The following is a 15482-nucleotide window of genomic DNA, read 5'->3' as shown; positions in this document are numbered from 1 at the left end:
CCATAGTCGTGGGCTGGAAGAGCAGAGAGCCTGTGGTACCAAGCACCATGGGAGTGGCACCCTGGGGGTTCTCATATTACCACCATGGGTTTGGGACCCCGCTTGGTAATAATATCATTGCTTTTTTTCTCCATTATGCTTCATGGGCTAGGCCTTTTGCTCGAGACCGGGTAATTTTTATTACCAGGCCACAAGGCCTAGCCATGGTCGTGGGCTGGGAGGGCAGAGAGCCTGTGGTACTAAGCACCCTGGGAGTGGGTACCCTGGGGGTTCTTAAAGTACCACCATGGGTTTGGGACCCCACTTGGCCATGATATCATTGCTTTTTTTCTGCATTATGCCTCATGGGCTTGGCCTTTTGTCCGAGACCGGGCGATTTTTGCTACCAGGCCACAAGGCCTAGCCATTGCACTGCACTGGAACTTACACCGTTCACTGGTCACTTTATTAGGTCCACCTGTTTAACTGCTTGGTGACACAACTTGCTAACCAGCCAATCACATGGCAGCAACTCAATCTTCCTCCTCCTCCCCCCTATGGAGAGAACCACCCTCCCACCCCCATGGAGGAGAGAGCCTGAGACATTGATCAACAACACCCCTGACCCCCCCCCAACCTAAGAAAGCCTTCCACTACCGTTGCCCCCCCATACACCGTCTTCCCCACCTGGCGAGAGATAGAAAGAAACTCACCTTCACAGCTCTGGATGTCCTCGAGAATGAGAGTCGGGCTCTGCATATACCGTCAAACAGCCCACAGCCTCTCTCGGATCCCACCTGATCCCCATGCTGTGTGTATCCCTTCTTCAGTTCCTTTTTACAGTGTGCCCCCCTGATAAATGCCACCCTAGGCAATTGCCTTGTGGTGAATACGCCCCTGGTTACCCTGATGGCTCACGCACAACGTGATGTAGATTGCCCCAAAGCCCCCTGGGATGCGTGAGGTGGTATCCCAGTAGGATCTGGACGTCATTCTTGCCTCGAGAGAGGCTCTGGCTACTTCATTAAAAAAGAAATTCTAGGTATTTGTGAATTTGGTAGAGAGGGAAAAGAAGAATAAGTAGAGAAGAAGGGTGACGGTACGCATAACACAACGCAGAGGTCCATGGGCCCCTCATGTGAGTGACCTGCTATATATCCCCAGTAGGATCTGGACGTCATCCTCGCTTAGATGAGAAAGATTCTCGCTACTTTGTTAAAAAAAGAAGTTTTAGGTATTTGTGAATTTGGCAGAACAGAGATCTATGGGCCCCTGATGTGAGTGACCCACCTTTATATCTCCTGCACCCATTCAATGGCTACCAAAAGCAACAATAAGGAATCATGGCTCCTGAAAACCCAATGTAGAATGGAAACACCACATCCTTGGTCCTTCAAAAATGTCTCACAATTGTAGGTCTAAACAAGATACGAATGGGTGTATTTCAAACATGTGTGTGCAGGATGGTGGGGATGGGTGTGATATGGACCCATAATGCCCCCTCCCCCAACTCCTGGATTCCTCTCTACACCTGGGGGCATCTTTAGTTTTTGTTTATACAGGAACCTGTCCAGCAGAATCTTTCCTCAGTGCCCCGTAACAAAGACCATTATTTGCATTCCACGTCTGAGGATTGCGGACACACCTGGGGGCGGCTTCCAGGAATCTGGAGCTCATCGGTCACTGATGAACATATATAAGGAGGGAGCATGCTGGAGAATCCATAACACACACTCTCCTTTCTAGAGCACAATGGCAGGCTATACAAGTGTGCTTCTCCTCATTGCTCTCTGCATTGCTTCAGGTATGTCCAGTCAATGTCTTCTTTATCATTGTGGCATCTCTAATACAGGATTGTTTAGGAGTCGTTTTTTTAAAAATGAAGTTTGAGCTTTTGCTAAATGGTCAGACCACTGAAAGTGATATGTCCGTTATAGATGGAGCCTGCTGGCTTTATGGGGATCGTTTTGGGTGTTCTAGGTGTTTAGACTGTCTATATTCTATCTACAACTAATGTTCCATTACTGCAGCCATTTGCCAACTAGGGTTCCTCCAGAGTTTTCTAGGGGTTCCTGGTGCCGTGGTTGGATGGCCTCCCATCTGATGGTGCCTGCATCGTCTCCACTTGATCGAGCCAGTTACATCCAATGATCTTTTTACCTGTCCGTAGGGATTATGTTCTGACCACCATGGTAAAGGTTTCCACTGCCCACCAATACAAGGGACACTTTTTTTTTTTCACTGAACGCCATATACAGGAATTGGTTGTAGCGGGGTTCCTTGAGACCTGAAAATTATTTCAAGGGTTCCTCAGGGGTAAAAAGGTTGAGGAAATGCTGCATTAATGTGATAGGTCAGTGGGAAGAATGTTCCTTACACTTGTGGTCATTGGGGAGAATTACCCCCTTACAGATCGATAACTAGATCAATGGTGTCAGTGGGAACCTGAGAAGCAGAAATTGCTCAAGGAACCCCTAGCAACCTCTGGCGGAATCCTAGAGTTCCAGGGCGCACTGGTTGAGGAATCCTGAATTATACATTTTGAAAGAGAGTTTTGGATGACAATCCTCCGCACGTTCAGCTTACATAGGTACATAATTAGTCTGGCTGAAAAAAAGACAAGTCCATTCAGTTCAACCATTTAAAAAAAAAAAGCAGGCAATGATGCACCAGTAAGTTGCTTTGCCTGCATTAGCCACCCATTTGCAGTGCATTGTGGGTGGTCTGGAAATGGTTATTCTATGAACTACCCCACCCCCATGTGCACCGTACTTTAAATCTCAGTTATAAAGGGATGAGAGGAGAAGCCATTGTTACTTTGCTTCTTGGATTGGGTGTAGGCACTGTGGAGGTCCTCAGCTGTCATCTGTGCTGGGTGGTGATGAGCTTGGGTTCAGTCTAAACCCAGGAGGTAGCTGTCATTCATAGGCCAATCAGCTGTTACATAGTTAGTCTGGCTGAAAAAAGACAAGTCCAACCAGTTCAACCATTAAAAAAAAAAAAAAAGTTATAATCCTACACCCACAGTAGATCCAGAGGAAGGCAAATAAACCCAGCAAAGCACGATCCAATCTGCTCCTGCAGGGGAAAAATTCCTCCCCGATCCCTCGAGAAGCAATCGGATATTCCCTGGATCAACTTTCCCTATAAATGTTATATTCTGTGTATCCAAGAAAGAATCCAGGACTTTCCTACAGCAATCCACTGAGCTGGTCACAACCAACTCCTGAGGGAGTCTATTCCACATTGATGAATGTCTTTGAAAATTGGTGCAAAACTTTGGTGTATGTTTACGAATCCGAGATAATTTCTCATTGCCGTTCTCGGGAAAATCTCCTCTGTCCCCATTTATAAAGTGGAGAACATTTGTTGTCAGAAGAAAAGAGAAGTGTTTCCTCTGAGATCTTTGTAGGAGGACTGCATGCAATCTCCTGGAGATAATTGTGTGATTACAGATCACCTGACTTTAAAAAGTCAAACCGACATTTAAAAAGACCATAGAAGAGATCCTGGGGATGATGATGATACCGAAGGAGCCGTGGGTTTGTTTATTCCAGAATTCGGAGATTTCAGTGAAACAATCTAAGAATGGGGTGATATATCCTTCAGCAGTCACACTGATGCGGTCCGGAATTGTTGTGAAGATAAATCGAAAGAATACTTGAGGAACTGAAAGTAACAAAATAGAAAATGAAAAAGGGGGAATCTGTTGGGAGGGTGTGGATCGTTTGAGGTGGTGTAGGGAAGAGGTACCTTTATGGAAAAAATTGTATTTTGAAATGTTGGTTAAAGCTGATTTTGTGTTTAATATATAAAAAAGTACTGACCACTGATACTATTTTGGCACATTTTTTAAATGTGTATTTTGTCTTTTTTTTTTTTTTTTTTGAACATTTTAGCATTATTTACATGCATTTGCCACTATTTAACAAGCTGTATTTGAACACTTTTTTTTTTTTTTATGTGCATTTAGCACTTTTCTAAACACACGTTTTGGCACAGGTTATTTTAACATGCTTTTTGGTGTGTGTAATGCACATTTTGGCAAACTGCACACCTGCTAGCCAATTTTGGGTGCCATTAACCACTTGAGCTCCAGAGGATTTACCCCCCTTAATGACCACGCCTCTTTTGGCTACTCGGCACTGCACTAATTCAACTGATAATTGCGCGGTCATGCAATGCTGCACCCAAACGAAATTTACATCCTTTTTCTCACACAAATAGAGCTTTCTTTCGGTGGTATTTGATCACCTGTGCGCTTTTTATTTTTCACGCTATAAACAAAAAAACGCCAAACATTTTGAAGAAAAACAATATTTTTTTCAGTTATAAAAAATATATAGTAAACTCAAAGTTGGTTATAAATTTAGGCCAAAATGTATTCTGCTCCATGTTTTTGGTAAAAAAAATCCCAATAAGTGTATATTGATTGCTTTGTGTGAAGTTATAGCGACTACAAACTATGGGATAGATACTGCAATTTACGCCATTTTTCTGCTATACAGCTCTGCGCTAGTTTAACGGACAATTGCACGGTCATGCAATATGGTACATAAATGAAATTTACATCTTTTTTTCCCCCCACAAATTGAGCTTTCTTTCTGTGGTATTCGATCGCCTGTGCGGTTTTTATTTTTTGCGCTATTAAAAAAAAAAAGGCTGACAATTTTGAGGAAAAAAAAATATTTTGGACTTTTTGCTATAAAACATGTCCAGTAAAAAAAAAATGCAAAAATCAAATTTAGTCATAAATTTCTGCCAAAATGTATTCTGAGACATGTCTTCGCTAAAAAAAAAAAAAAAAAAACCCAATACGTGTAAATTAATTGGTTTACGTGAAAGTTATACAAATGGCGGGAAAGATACTGGGATTTTTAGGGGTTTTTTTTATACTAATAATGGCGGCGATCAGTGAATTATGGCAGCGATCAGGGACTTATGGCAGCGACCTATGGCGGGACTGCGGCGGACATTCTGACATTGGGGGGTACTGACTTGGGGTCACTGACATCCCCAAAAACACAAATACAGTGATCAGTGCAAAAGAAAAAAAACACTGACACTGTACTAATGGCAATGGGGAGGAAGGGGTTAACTTTATTTAGCAGGGAAGGGTTATAGGAGTGAGGGGGAGTGTTTTACTAGGGGGCGGGGTGTGTGCTGGACGGGACAAGGCTGATCGAGAAAGAGAAACTGTTCTTTCTCGATCAGCTCATCCTCGAGCTGACAGACAGCACAGCTACTGCAGCTGTGCTCTCTGTCACCGTTTACCGCCGATCGCGGGACATAGCCGCTAAGGAGCGGCTGTGACCCGGCAACTGACATCTGCGGCGGTGATCCACAGGACAAATAGGGCGGCGGCGCGCCTCGTGTGCGCCCCCTATTTGTTTACAAAACATACGTTTTAAAACGTGGTTTTGCCTGTGAGTGCCGCCCTGCCGCCGTATATGTACAGTGGCTGGGCGGCATGCGGTTAACAATGGCACCGCACACATGACATGCATTGTGCTTGCGTTTCCAGAAAGCCTACAAAAATGCAGGTAAAAGAGCCAAAATACGTGTAAAAAAAAAAAAAAAGTTGAAATTTATGTGTATTTTGGTGTTTGTAAAAAAAAAAAACATACATTTCAATTTTTTATTTATTTTTTACAAATTGAAATTTATGTGTGTTTTGTTGTGTGGGTGTTTTTCTTACAAACCCCAAAATACACAAATTTCAACTTTTTTTTTTTTTTTTTTTTTTTTGTTAAAGTGTGTTTAAAAACTATCAAAATGTGCATTAAACTGAACTTTTGTTGGGCATGGAGTGTTGTGCGTTTTTTCAATGCGCATTTTGGTGCGTTGATGGCGTATTTGTCAAATGGGCGGCAAAATGCATGTCTGCTAACTGCAGTTGGGGTGCCATTAACGATGAATGGCACCCCAAACGTGCACTGCGTATTTTAACACAAATTTTAGCACAATTTGGAATTGTGGCAAGAATTGTGCGATTCTTCATTGCTCAGGTGTGAATGCGTTTTAAACGACAATACACTATAACTAATGTGTGCGTAATTAATAAATAAATAACCTGATCGGTCCACCGGTGTGAAAGGGCCCTTTGAAATTCATTTGAGATTTTTTTTTTTTTTTTTTCTCCACCATGGTCAAAAATATCAGTTTGACTCCATCACAGGGGCAGACTGACAACTCATGGGGCCCCTGGGCAATAGGGGATCATGGGGGCCCCTGTGTCCTTGCCCAAACTCAAAAAAGCCTAAGAAAAAGGTACCAGGGGCATCTCATGGGGTCCCCTACTGACCCCGGGCCCTCGGGCAGTGCCCGAGTTTCCAAATGGTCAGTCCGCCTCTGCTCCATCAATGACTTAGAATGCCATTTGAAATTTTCTGCTAGTGTATAGCTAGATTTTAAGCTAGCCATCCACAGTGGGATTCCTCCATCTACTGTATGCTAGACCATGTGGTTGGAGGAATCTACAATGTAGGTTTTTGTATTCAAGAAACCATGAGTCCTGTGGCCCCTTGAACAGTGTCACATCTGGCTCCATCAAATATAATTTTATGATTTTTTTATTGAGCTGGATGGTGCTGACAATGTCACCCACAGCCTGCAATCTTGGACTGTATATGGTTGGCTTCAACCACTAGGAACAACAACTTGTAGCTCAAAAAATGGCTCCCTATGGGTTTGCTACACATGTAGCATGCATGTAGTGCAGCGTTTCTCAACAAGGGGTCCATGAAGTCCTAGGGTTCCTCCAAAGGTTGCTAGGGGTTTCTTCAGCAATTAGAAATTTCTGCCTCTTGGATAAGTTCCCGCTGATTCCCCATTGGATCTTTTTAGCTATTTCTTCTCCGTGACCACCAGGGTAAGGTGCGTTCTTCCGACTAATGTACTGAGAGTTGTAGATCTAGTCATTTTTAGCAGGGGTTCCCTGAGACCGGAAAGTTAATTCAAGGGTTCCTCTGTGCCAACAAGGTTGAGAGGCTGACTATGTGTTTGCACCTCGTTCCTCTTGTTATAGGCATGCTAGTTGTGTAGCTTCTGCCATAAACTATTTCTAGTAATCTTGGTAGTAGAGCTGAGCTACTAAATATCTTCAAGTGGTTGAGTGAACTTCTCCTATTTGCTTCCTTTTTGTTTTGTTACATATACCATTAAATGTTATGTCCGTTGGGTGCCAAACAAAAAACTGTTTCCCCCAGGGTTAGAACCTCCTTGGTGTGTCTCATGCCGTCTGTATCCCAACTGGTTTGGTTCCCTTTTATAGGACAGGAAAAGGGTGGAAATGGGTGGACATCTGCCCAAAAAGTTTTGTTTCCCTCAACAAGTGGGGTTTGGCTGGAGATCCTTCAGGTAACTGGTGGAACAGGTATTTGGCCCAAAGTATAGTAGAAAATGTTAACCCATCACCTGGCTCCAGCCTTAATGTAATCGGCTTTGGCTATACAAGGAAGCATTGGAGCCTCCGAGTTTTTATTGGTGTCTGGTTTGTAGACCCCTACCAGAGGAAGCTCATGTTTATGGAAATAACCTGATTGCTACACGGTGGAAATATCTGCTCCACCGGGAGTGAATTTTTTTTGTCACTTACCCTTGTGAGAAGTAAAATACAACCACTGTTGCACTGCAAAGCAGGAAGTGAAGCCTGATTATATAATCCAACATGGCTTCCCCAAGTACACATTGCAATCTGTGGACAGAAGCATTTTTTTTTTTTTTTTTTGAAACCTTCATTTGTTTAAAAGTTTACTATTCAGGATTTTTATAGAGCCAACAGTTTGCGCAGCACTTTACAATATGAAGGGAAGACAGTACAATTACAATACATTCCAGTACAGAAGGAATGAGGGCCCGGCTCCTGGAGCTTACGGTCTAAAGCAGTGGTTCTCAACCTTCCTAATGCCGTGACCCTTTAATACAGTTCCTCATGATGTGGTGACCCCCAACCATAAAATTATTTTCGTTGCTACTTCATAACTGTAATTTTGCAGTGGGAGGAATAGTGCCCCATCATTGGTATCAGTGGGAGGAATAGTGCCCCATCATTGGTATCAGTGGGAGGAATAGTGCCCCATCATTGGTATCAGTGGGAGGAATAGTGCCCCATCGTTGGTGTCAGTGGGAGGAATAGTGCCCCATCGTTGGTGTCAGTGGGAGGAATAGTGCCCCATCATTGGTATCAGTGGGAGGAATAGTGCCCCATCATTGGTGTCAGTGGGAGGAATAGTGCCCCATCGTTGGTGTCAGTGGGAGGAATAGTGCCCCATCGTTGGTGTCATTTGGGGGGGGGAATAGTGCCCCATCGTTGGTGTCATTTGGGGGGGAATAGTGCCCCATCGTTGGTGTCATTTGGGGGGGGAATAGTGCCCCATCGTTGGTGTCATTTGGGGGAGGAATAGTGCCCCATCGTTTGTGTCATTTGGGGGAGGAATAGTGCCCCATCGTTGGTGTCATTTGGGGGAGGAATAGTGCCCCATCGTTGGTGTCATTTGGGGGGGGGAATAGTGCCCCATCGTTGGTGTCATTTGGGGGGGGGAATAGTGCCCCATCGTTGGTGTCATTTGGGGGGGGGAATAGTGCCCCATCGTTGGTGTCATTTGGGGGGGGGAATAGTGCCCCATCGTTGGTGTCATTTGGGGGGGGAATAGTGCCCCATCGTTGGTGTCATTTGGGGGAGGAATAGTGCCCCATCGTTGGTGTCATTTGGGGGAGGAATAGTGCCCCATCGTTGGTGTCATTTGGGGGAGGAATAGTGCCCCATCGTTGGTGTCATTTGGGGGAGGAATAGTGCCCCATCGTTGGTGTCATTTGGGGGAGGAATAGTGCCCCATCGTTGGTGTCATTTGGGGGAGGAATAGTGCCCCATCGTTGGTGTCATTTGGGGGAGGAATAGTCCCCATCGTTGGTGTCATTTGGGGGAGGAATCGTGCCTCATCGTTGGTGTCAGTGGGGGGAGGAATAGTGCCCCATCGTTGGTGTCAGTGGGAGGAATAGTGCCCCATCATTGGTATTAATGACACCAATGATTGGGCACTATTCCTCCCACTGACACCAATGATACTTACCTTGCTGACCCCTGCTCCAGCCTGGGCTCGCTCGCTCCCTCCCTCTCCCATGGTACAGACACTTTACCGGTCAGCTGTCTTCCTTCTCCGGCCACTCTCCTCTTCTTCACTCGCTTGATCTTCGCGGTGCCGCTCGGCTCCTCCTCTCCAAGCTCCACCTCCTCGCTGGTTATTTGGCCGCCTGTGTGCCTCCCCTGAGCTACAGTTCCGGCGGCCAATCACTGGTGAGGATTGATCCCGGGGGTGTGTCCAGATGACAGGGGCGGCATGTCATCCCGCCCACACCTGGAGATAGATAGAGGAGCGGTGTCTCGGTTCCTAAGACCATCGGAAATATGTGTTTTCCGATTGTCTTAGGCGACCCCTGTGACAGGGTCGTTCGACCCCCAAAGGGGTCGCAACCCACAGGTTGAGAACCGCTGGTCTAAAGGAAGAGGGAGGTGGTTCAAAAAGTGATAGCTGCAAGGGATGAGTTGATGGAGGTGATTCAAGTACAGTTCATGGGTGGAGGTGGGGTAGGCTTCCTTTTTGAATAAGTGAGTTTTCAAAGATCGCCTACAGGCAGACAGGGTGGGGGCTGAAAGGACATACTGGGGTAGGGAGTTCCATAGGATGGGAGAGGCTCTGGAGGTGAGTGTGGGAGGAGGTGACGAGGGCGCTAGAGAGCAATATGTCTTTGGGAGGAGCGGAGCAGGCCAATTGGGCAATATCTGCGGATGAGGTTGGCGATGTAGCTAGGGGCAGTGTTGCAGATGGCTTTGTAAGCTGTGGTTAGTATGTTGAATTTTATATGTTGATATGAAGGGATTGGCAGAGAGGAGCACGTCCATTTTGGTTCCTACATTTCTCCTGACGTTAGAAGCAACACAATTAAAAGATGGACATATATATGGGATCCACTTGCCATCCATTGGGCACAGTAGACTCCTGCCTATAGGCTTCAGACAAAGAGGTGACTCTATCTCTGTATGGTGATCAACCACACTTGTTCCATCGGTAGATATGGCCACCATTTATTCTATTCTTGGCTACAAAGACCAGGAAAATGAAAATGTTCTGTAACAGTTGCAGGGGATGGGGGTGATGCCTGGGGGGGGGGGGGTATTGTTGGGATGTCCTCGGACAGGCAGTGATCCAGCTTGGCCCAACAGTCTCTGGCACAGCTGTTCTGGATGTAGAATGGGGAGACCTTCCAATGACTGAATGGGATGTAGTCAGGGGCGGACTGACAACTCATGGGGCCCCCGGGCAATAGGGGATCATGGGGCCCCTGTGTCCTCGCCCACACCCAAAACTCCTATGACAAAGGTACCAGGGGCATCTCATGGAGCCCCCTACTGACCTCGGGCAGTGCTCGAATGGTCAGTCCGCCCCTGGATGTAGCCATTGTTGCATCCAAAATTTGGCAGATATATAAATTGAAATAATTCGTTTTTTTTCTTTCAGCCTCTTCACTGAAATGCTACACCTGTGAATCAGAGGTTAGCAACACCAACTGCACGACCCCTGCAAACTGCGCTGCCAACGAGACCTTCTGTATGACCACAGTCGCTGGAATCGGTAAGAAGTTTATGGCCGATGTGGTGGCGTGGGCCCTGCCAGCCACGGGTCTACATCAATTTTCGTCACGGTTTCTAATCGTGTCGCCTCCATAATGACCAGTCATGGTGCACGGGGTGGCTTTGTTTATAAACAAACCTGCCAGATGCTGAGAATCATTGCAATGGTTCAAATGTACTTTTTTAAAAAAAAATATCTTTTAACTAGAGCGTTTATTGGAACAGACTAAAATCAGATGCCCTTTAAAAGGAGGGTTAGCCATAGTTGCTGCCAAGTTAACTGAAGGGGTGTGTGTGTGTGTGGGGGGGGGGGGGGGTGGGTGGCTTTTTTTGTTTTTTTTCTTAATGCATTTTTTTTGCATTAATGTAAAAAAAACCTCCAGTACTAGGGGCCCCGAAGCACTTACCTGAGGCTGTATCAATCCAGTTGGGCTTCTCTCTCCCCTCACCGTGCTCTTACAAGATTGGCCGAGAGCAGCAGGATCCATTGGCTCTGGCTGCTTTCAATCAAATCCGGTAAGGAGGGAATGGGGTTGAGTGTGTCTAAGGATGCACACAGCCCAGCTCAGGGTTGAGCCCACACATGTGACCCATAGCCAGGGTTGCTGTTATAAACAATACAGCCAACCTAATGGGGCCCCCCCCCCCAAAAAAAAAAAAAAGTACTACTAGTTTACTATGCTTCAGTTTTGAATGAACACAGTGAGCGGTATTGATCACTCATTTACTGTGTTTCAGTTTTGAATGAACACAGTGAGTGGTCGGTATTGATCACTCATTAACTATGCATCTGTTTTGAATGAACGCACTGAGTGATCAGTATTGATCACTCGTGTTCATTCAGGAAAGAAAGGGTCTGGTAAATGTGAAATATTTACCAGACCTTTCCCCCGCTCTCCATCCTGAAGGATCCTATTGGGGTGACAGCTGCTGGGGAAGGAAAGGGGGTGAAGCCGTCAGCACTGCGGGGGGCACACAGGGGGGCCTGGGCAGCAGGTGAAAATGGAGGAGGGGGGGTGCAATTACTGAAACTGATCCCTGTATGGCTGCAGTTGAAAGGGAGAGAAGGCAGCTTTTATCTGCTGCAGAAGAGAGCCCAACAGGGGATTAGTTCCGGTCAGGGGCGTCCCAAGGCAGGTGCCTTGACATGCACCAGGTGACACCGGAACCGCTCCACGGAAAGGTAAGTTGTAAAGCAAGCCAACGATCCCCGCAGGATGGTTCGGATCTGCGGATTGAGCATAATGGACCAGAGTCCAATCCATTATGCTCCCCAATCCACAGATCCCATCCATCCTGCCGGGATCGTCTTTTTTTTTTTTTTTTTACAACTTACCTTTTCGTGGAGTGGGTCCGGTGTCACCCCGTATAGGTTGCATGCCGACGATCCCCACAGGATGGATGGGATCTGTGGATTGGGGAGCATAATGGATTGAACTCTGGTCCATTATGCTCAATCCGCAGATCCGAACCATCCTGCGGGGATGGTTGGCATGCAACCTATACGGGGTGACACCGGACCCGCTCCACGAAAAGGTAAGTTGTAAAGAGAGCCAATGATTCCGGCAGGATGGATTGGATCTGCGGATTGGGGAGCATGATGGATCAGAGTCCGCTCCATTATGCTCAATCCGCAGATCCGATCCAGTCTGCAGGGACCGTCGGAGGGGGTGTCACCAAGTGTTATCGCACCGGGTGACACCAACCCTAGGGATGCCTCTGGTTCCGGTATTTGCCCCCACACCTGGCCGATCACCCTCCCTGCCCACATCTGGTTCCCCCAGCTGCCTGGGCCCCATACAGGAGGACTGATGGTACCCCCTTTTCCACGGCCCTGTCCATAAGAAGTGGCTTGCTATGGGGGCACTTTAGAGAAGAGATGGAGCCAAGAATGCTGTGAAAGGACCTCAGGAGGTTTGGAGGCTTGAATATGCGCTCCTTATAAAAAGGATTCATGTCTTCATTTTTTTTATATTCAGGAACAATTACGGATTACTGTCAGTGATACTTTTCAGGCTGACTGGAAGTATTCCATAATGGGCATCTTCTACTTGATGGATGCAGCCAGTAGTTGGGAGGGCCAGGGTTTGGCCTAGATCAGGGGTGGGCAACTGTGGTCCTCCAGCTGTTGTAGAACTAAGTCCCATGAGGCATTGCAAAACTGACAGTTACAAGCATGACTCCCGAAGGCATGATGGGACTTGTAGTTCACCAACAGCTGGAGGGCCACAGTTGCCCACCCCTGGCCTAGATTCTTGCTGTTCTATTACTTCAATTGACTCCATGCTCTATTGGCTACAAACCGCTAAAGGGGCTCGTAGACGTGAAAAACCTCCCCTCCCCCCTGACTCGGGCCAAGAGAGCAGCGATTCCTGGGTTGCCTTATCAGAATACCCGGAATTCTCTGGGTAAACGGTGTCATGGAATAGGAACTGCCATTGTTGGCTCCATTTCCTGGAGAGCCATTGACCAGGAACAAGAATGAAAAGGTGGAGTTGACTTTGTCTTTACTGGCTTGTTCTTGGATCCTGATAAAATAGATTTTTCTAGTGACCACGTCTGACTTTGTTTTTATTTCCCTTTCCCCCCCCCCCCCCCCCCCTCTTCTTTCAGCTGGCTACAACGTCATCACCAAGAACTGCACATCCAGTTGCCAGGCCTTCAGCTTCAACTTCATTGTGACCGGCCATACTTCCTGCTGCTCCACCGATTTGTGCAACGTCAGCGGGGCCTCGAGTATAAAGTCCACATTCACCATCCTTGCTGTGGGCCTGGGGTTCCTAGGGGCCCTTGTAGGGCAATCGATGTAGAACTTGTGTGTCTATTATACAAACTGGTTTTATTCAATAAATTGGTTTTTATCATATTGGTGAAGTTGTGACTTTTTTGGAAGGAATTTTTTTTCATGGTGAAGATGGGAGGTGACATGGTAAGGCACTCTCTACCCAGTAGTCTGTGTGCTTTAGACCATTTTGTAGTTACAGTATGTTTCTATAGTGCCCCCCCCCCCCCCATTGAATATTGGCCAATTTAGGTTCACAGAACACTTTTATGGTTGGCATATGATTGATAACCCGCTGTAAACTGCCCTACAAACGAATGACCTCTGTACTCTCCCCTATAAACTGCTGGCCCCCCTGTACACTGCCCTGTTGACCTTGCATGCTCTGCCCCCCTGACCTATTTATTTTTTTAACTTGTCCCAGACATTCTCCCAAAAGGATTTTAGCTTCCTCAGGTACGTTTTGGCAAACTCCAATCTGGCTTCCAAACTCTGACATTGGAGACCCAACTTTCTGACACCGGGCCCTACATTGCACCCAAGAATTACGTGGTAGCCTTCAGATTTCATAATGCCATGCACACGGTCAAGACATCCAGTGCCTGAAGCAGCAAAGCAACCCCAAACCATCAGTGACCCCCCACCATGTGTGACTGGAGGGAGTGTAACCCCCCCCCCCCCCACCATGTGTTACTGGAGGGACTGGATTCTTTTCTTTAAAGGCCTCATTGCTTTTTCTGAATACAGTAGAATGATGGGCTTTACCAAAAAGCTGCCATTTGTTTTTCGTCTGTCCCCAGCACATTCTGCCAAAAGGATTTTTGGCTTCCTCAGATACGTTTTGGCAAACTCCAATCTGGCTTCTAATGTTTGTGTCAGCAGTGGGGTCCTCCTGGGTCTCCTCCCATATTTCTGTGTCAACACTGGGGTCTTCCTGGGTCTCCTCCCATATTCCCATATTTCTGTGTCAGCAGTGGGGTCCTCCTGGGTCTCCTCCCATATTTCTGTGTCAGCAGTGGGGTCCTCCTGGCTCTCCTCCCATATTTCTGTGCCAGCAGTGGGGTCCTCCTGGGTCTCCTCCCATATTTCTGTGCCAGCAGTATGGTCCTCCTGGTCTCCTCCCATATTTCTGTGCCAGCAGTGGGGTCCTCCTTTTCTCCTCCCATATTTCTGTGTCAGCAGTGGGGTCCTCCTGGTCTCCTCCCATATATCTGTCAGCAGTGGGGTCCTCCTGGTCTCCTCCCATATTTCTGTGCCAGCGGTGGGGTCCTCCTGGGTCTCCTCCCATATTTCTGTGCCAGCAGTGGGGTCCTCCTGGGTCTCCTCCCATATTTCTGCGTCAGCAGTGGGGTCCTCCTCGGTCTCCTCCCATATTTCTGTGCCAGCAGTGGGGTCCTCCTGGGTCTCCTCCCATATTTCTGTGTCAGCAGTGGGGTCCTCCTGGGTCTCCTACCATAGCGTCCCTGTTCATTCAGATGGCGACATATAGCGTGAGCGGACACAGTTGTACCCTGTGCCCGAAGGTCAGCTGGGATTTTTTCTTCTTTAGCCACCATTTCAACAATCCTTCATTGCAATCTTTGATCAATTTTTTTTTTTCTTTCTTTCATCCACGTCCAGGGAGATTAGCTACACTGCCATGGGCTGTTAACTTCTTGACGATGTTGTGGACAGTGGACACATGAACATCTCTGGAGGTGAACTTGTAACCTTGGGATTGTCCATGCTTTTCCACAATTTTTGTTCTCAAATTCTCAGACAATTCTTTCCTGCCCTTTTTCTTCTCCATGTTCCATGTGGCACACAGAGACATCCAAGAGAAAGATGGAGGCCATTTTTCACTATTGTCCCCGGTTGTGAGTGTGATCTCTATATTGCCATCACCCGGTCATGGATACAGGGAAGTTTCATGACAAGAGTGTCACAAACCTGGAATGCAATTATTTCTTACCATTTTCAGAAGGTGCCAATAATTTTGTCCGATCCATTTTTGGGGTTTTGCGTGGAATGTCTCAGATTTGGCTTTTTGTGTCACCAATACAAACATGAGAATGCTGAAACATTTCTCGTTGCAACAATTTTCTGGGTGAA

General features: G+C 46.8%; 1 protein-coding gene across 1 annotated transcript; it reads left to right on the top strand.

Annotated features, from left to right (window-relative positions):
- Positions 1 to 1627: 1627 nt before the first annotated feature.
- On the top strand, positions 1628 to 13475 carry LOC149431330 (lymphocyte antigen 6E-like). The gene is made up of 3 exons (XM_089665658.1): positions 1628 to 1783; positions 10497 to 10610; positions 13223 to 13475. Exons 1-3 carry the CDS (start codon positions 1732 to 1734, stop codon positions 13417 to 13419), a joined length of 363 nt encoding a protein of 120 aa, XP_089521784.1. The 5' UTR covers positions 1628 to 1731; the 3' UTR covers positions 13420 to 13475.
- The last annotated feature ends 2007 nt before the right edge of the window (positions 13476 to 15482 follow it).

Source organism: Staurois parvus, unplaced genomic scaffold (assembly GCF_062004578.1).
Source record: "Staurois parvus isolate SC_StPar_1 unplaced genomic scaffold, SC_StPar_1.0 ptg002291l, whole genome shotgun sequence".
Taxonomy (NCBI): Eukaryota; Metazoa; Chordata; class Amphibia; order Anura; family Ranidae; genus Staurois; species Staurois parvus.
This window is presented reverse-complemented; position numbering and strand designations above follow the sequence as displayed.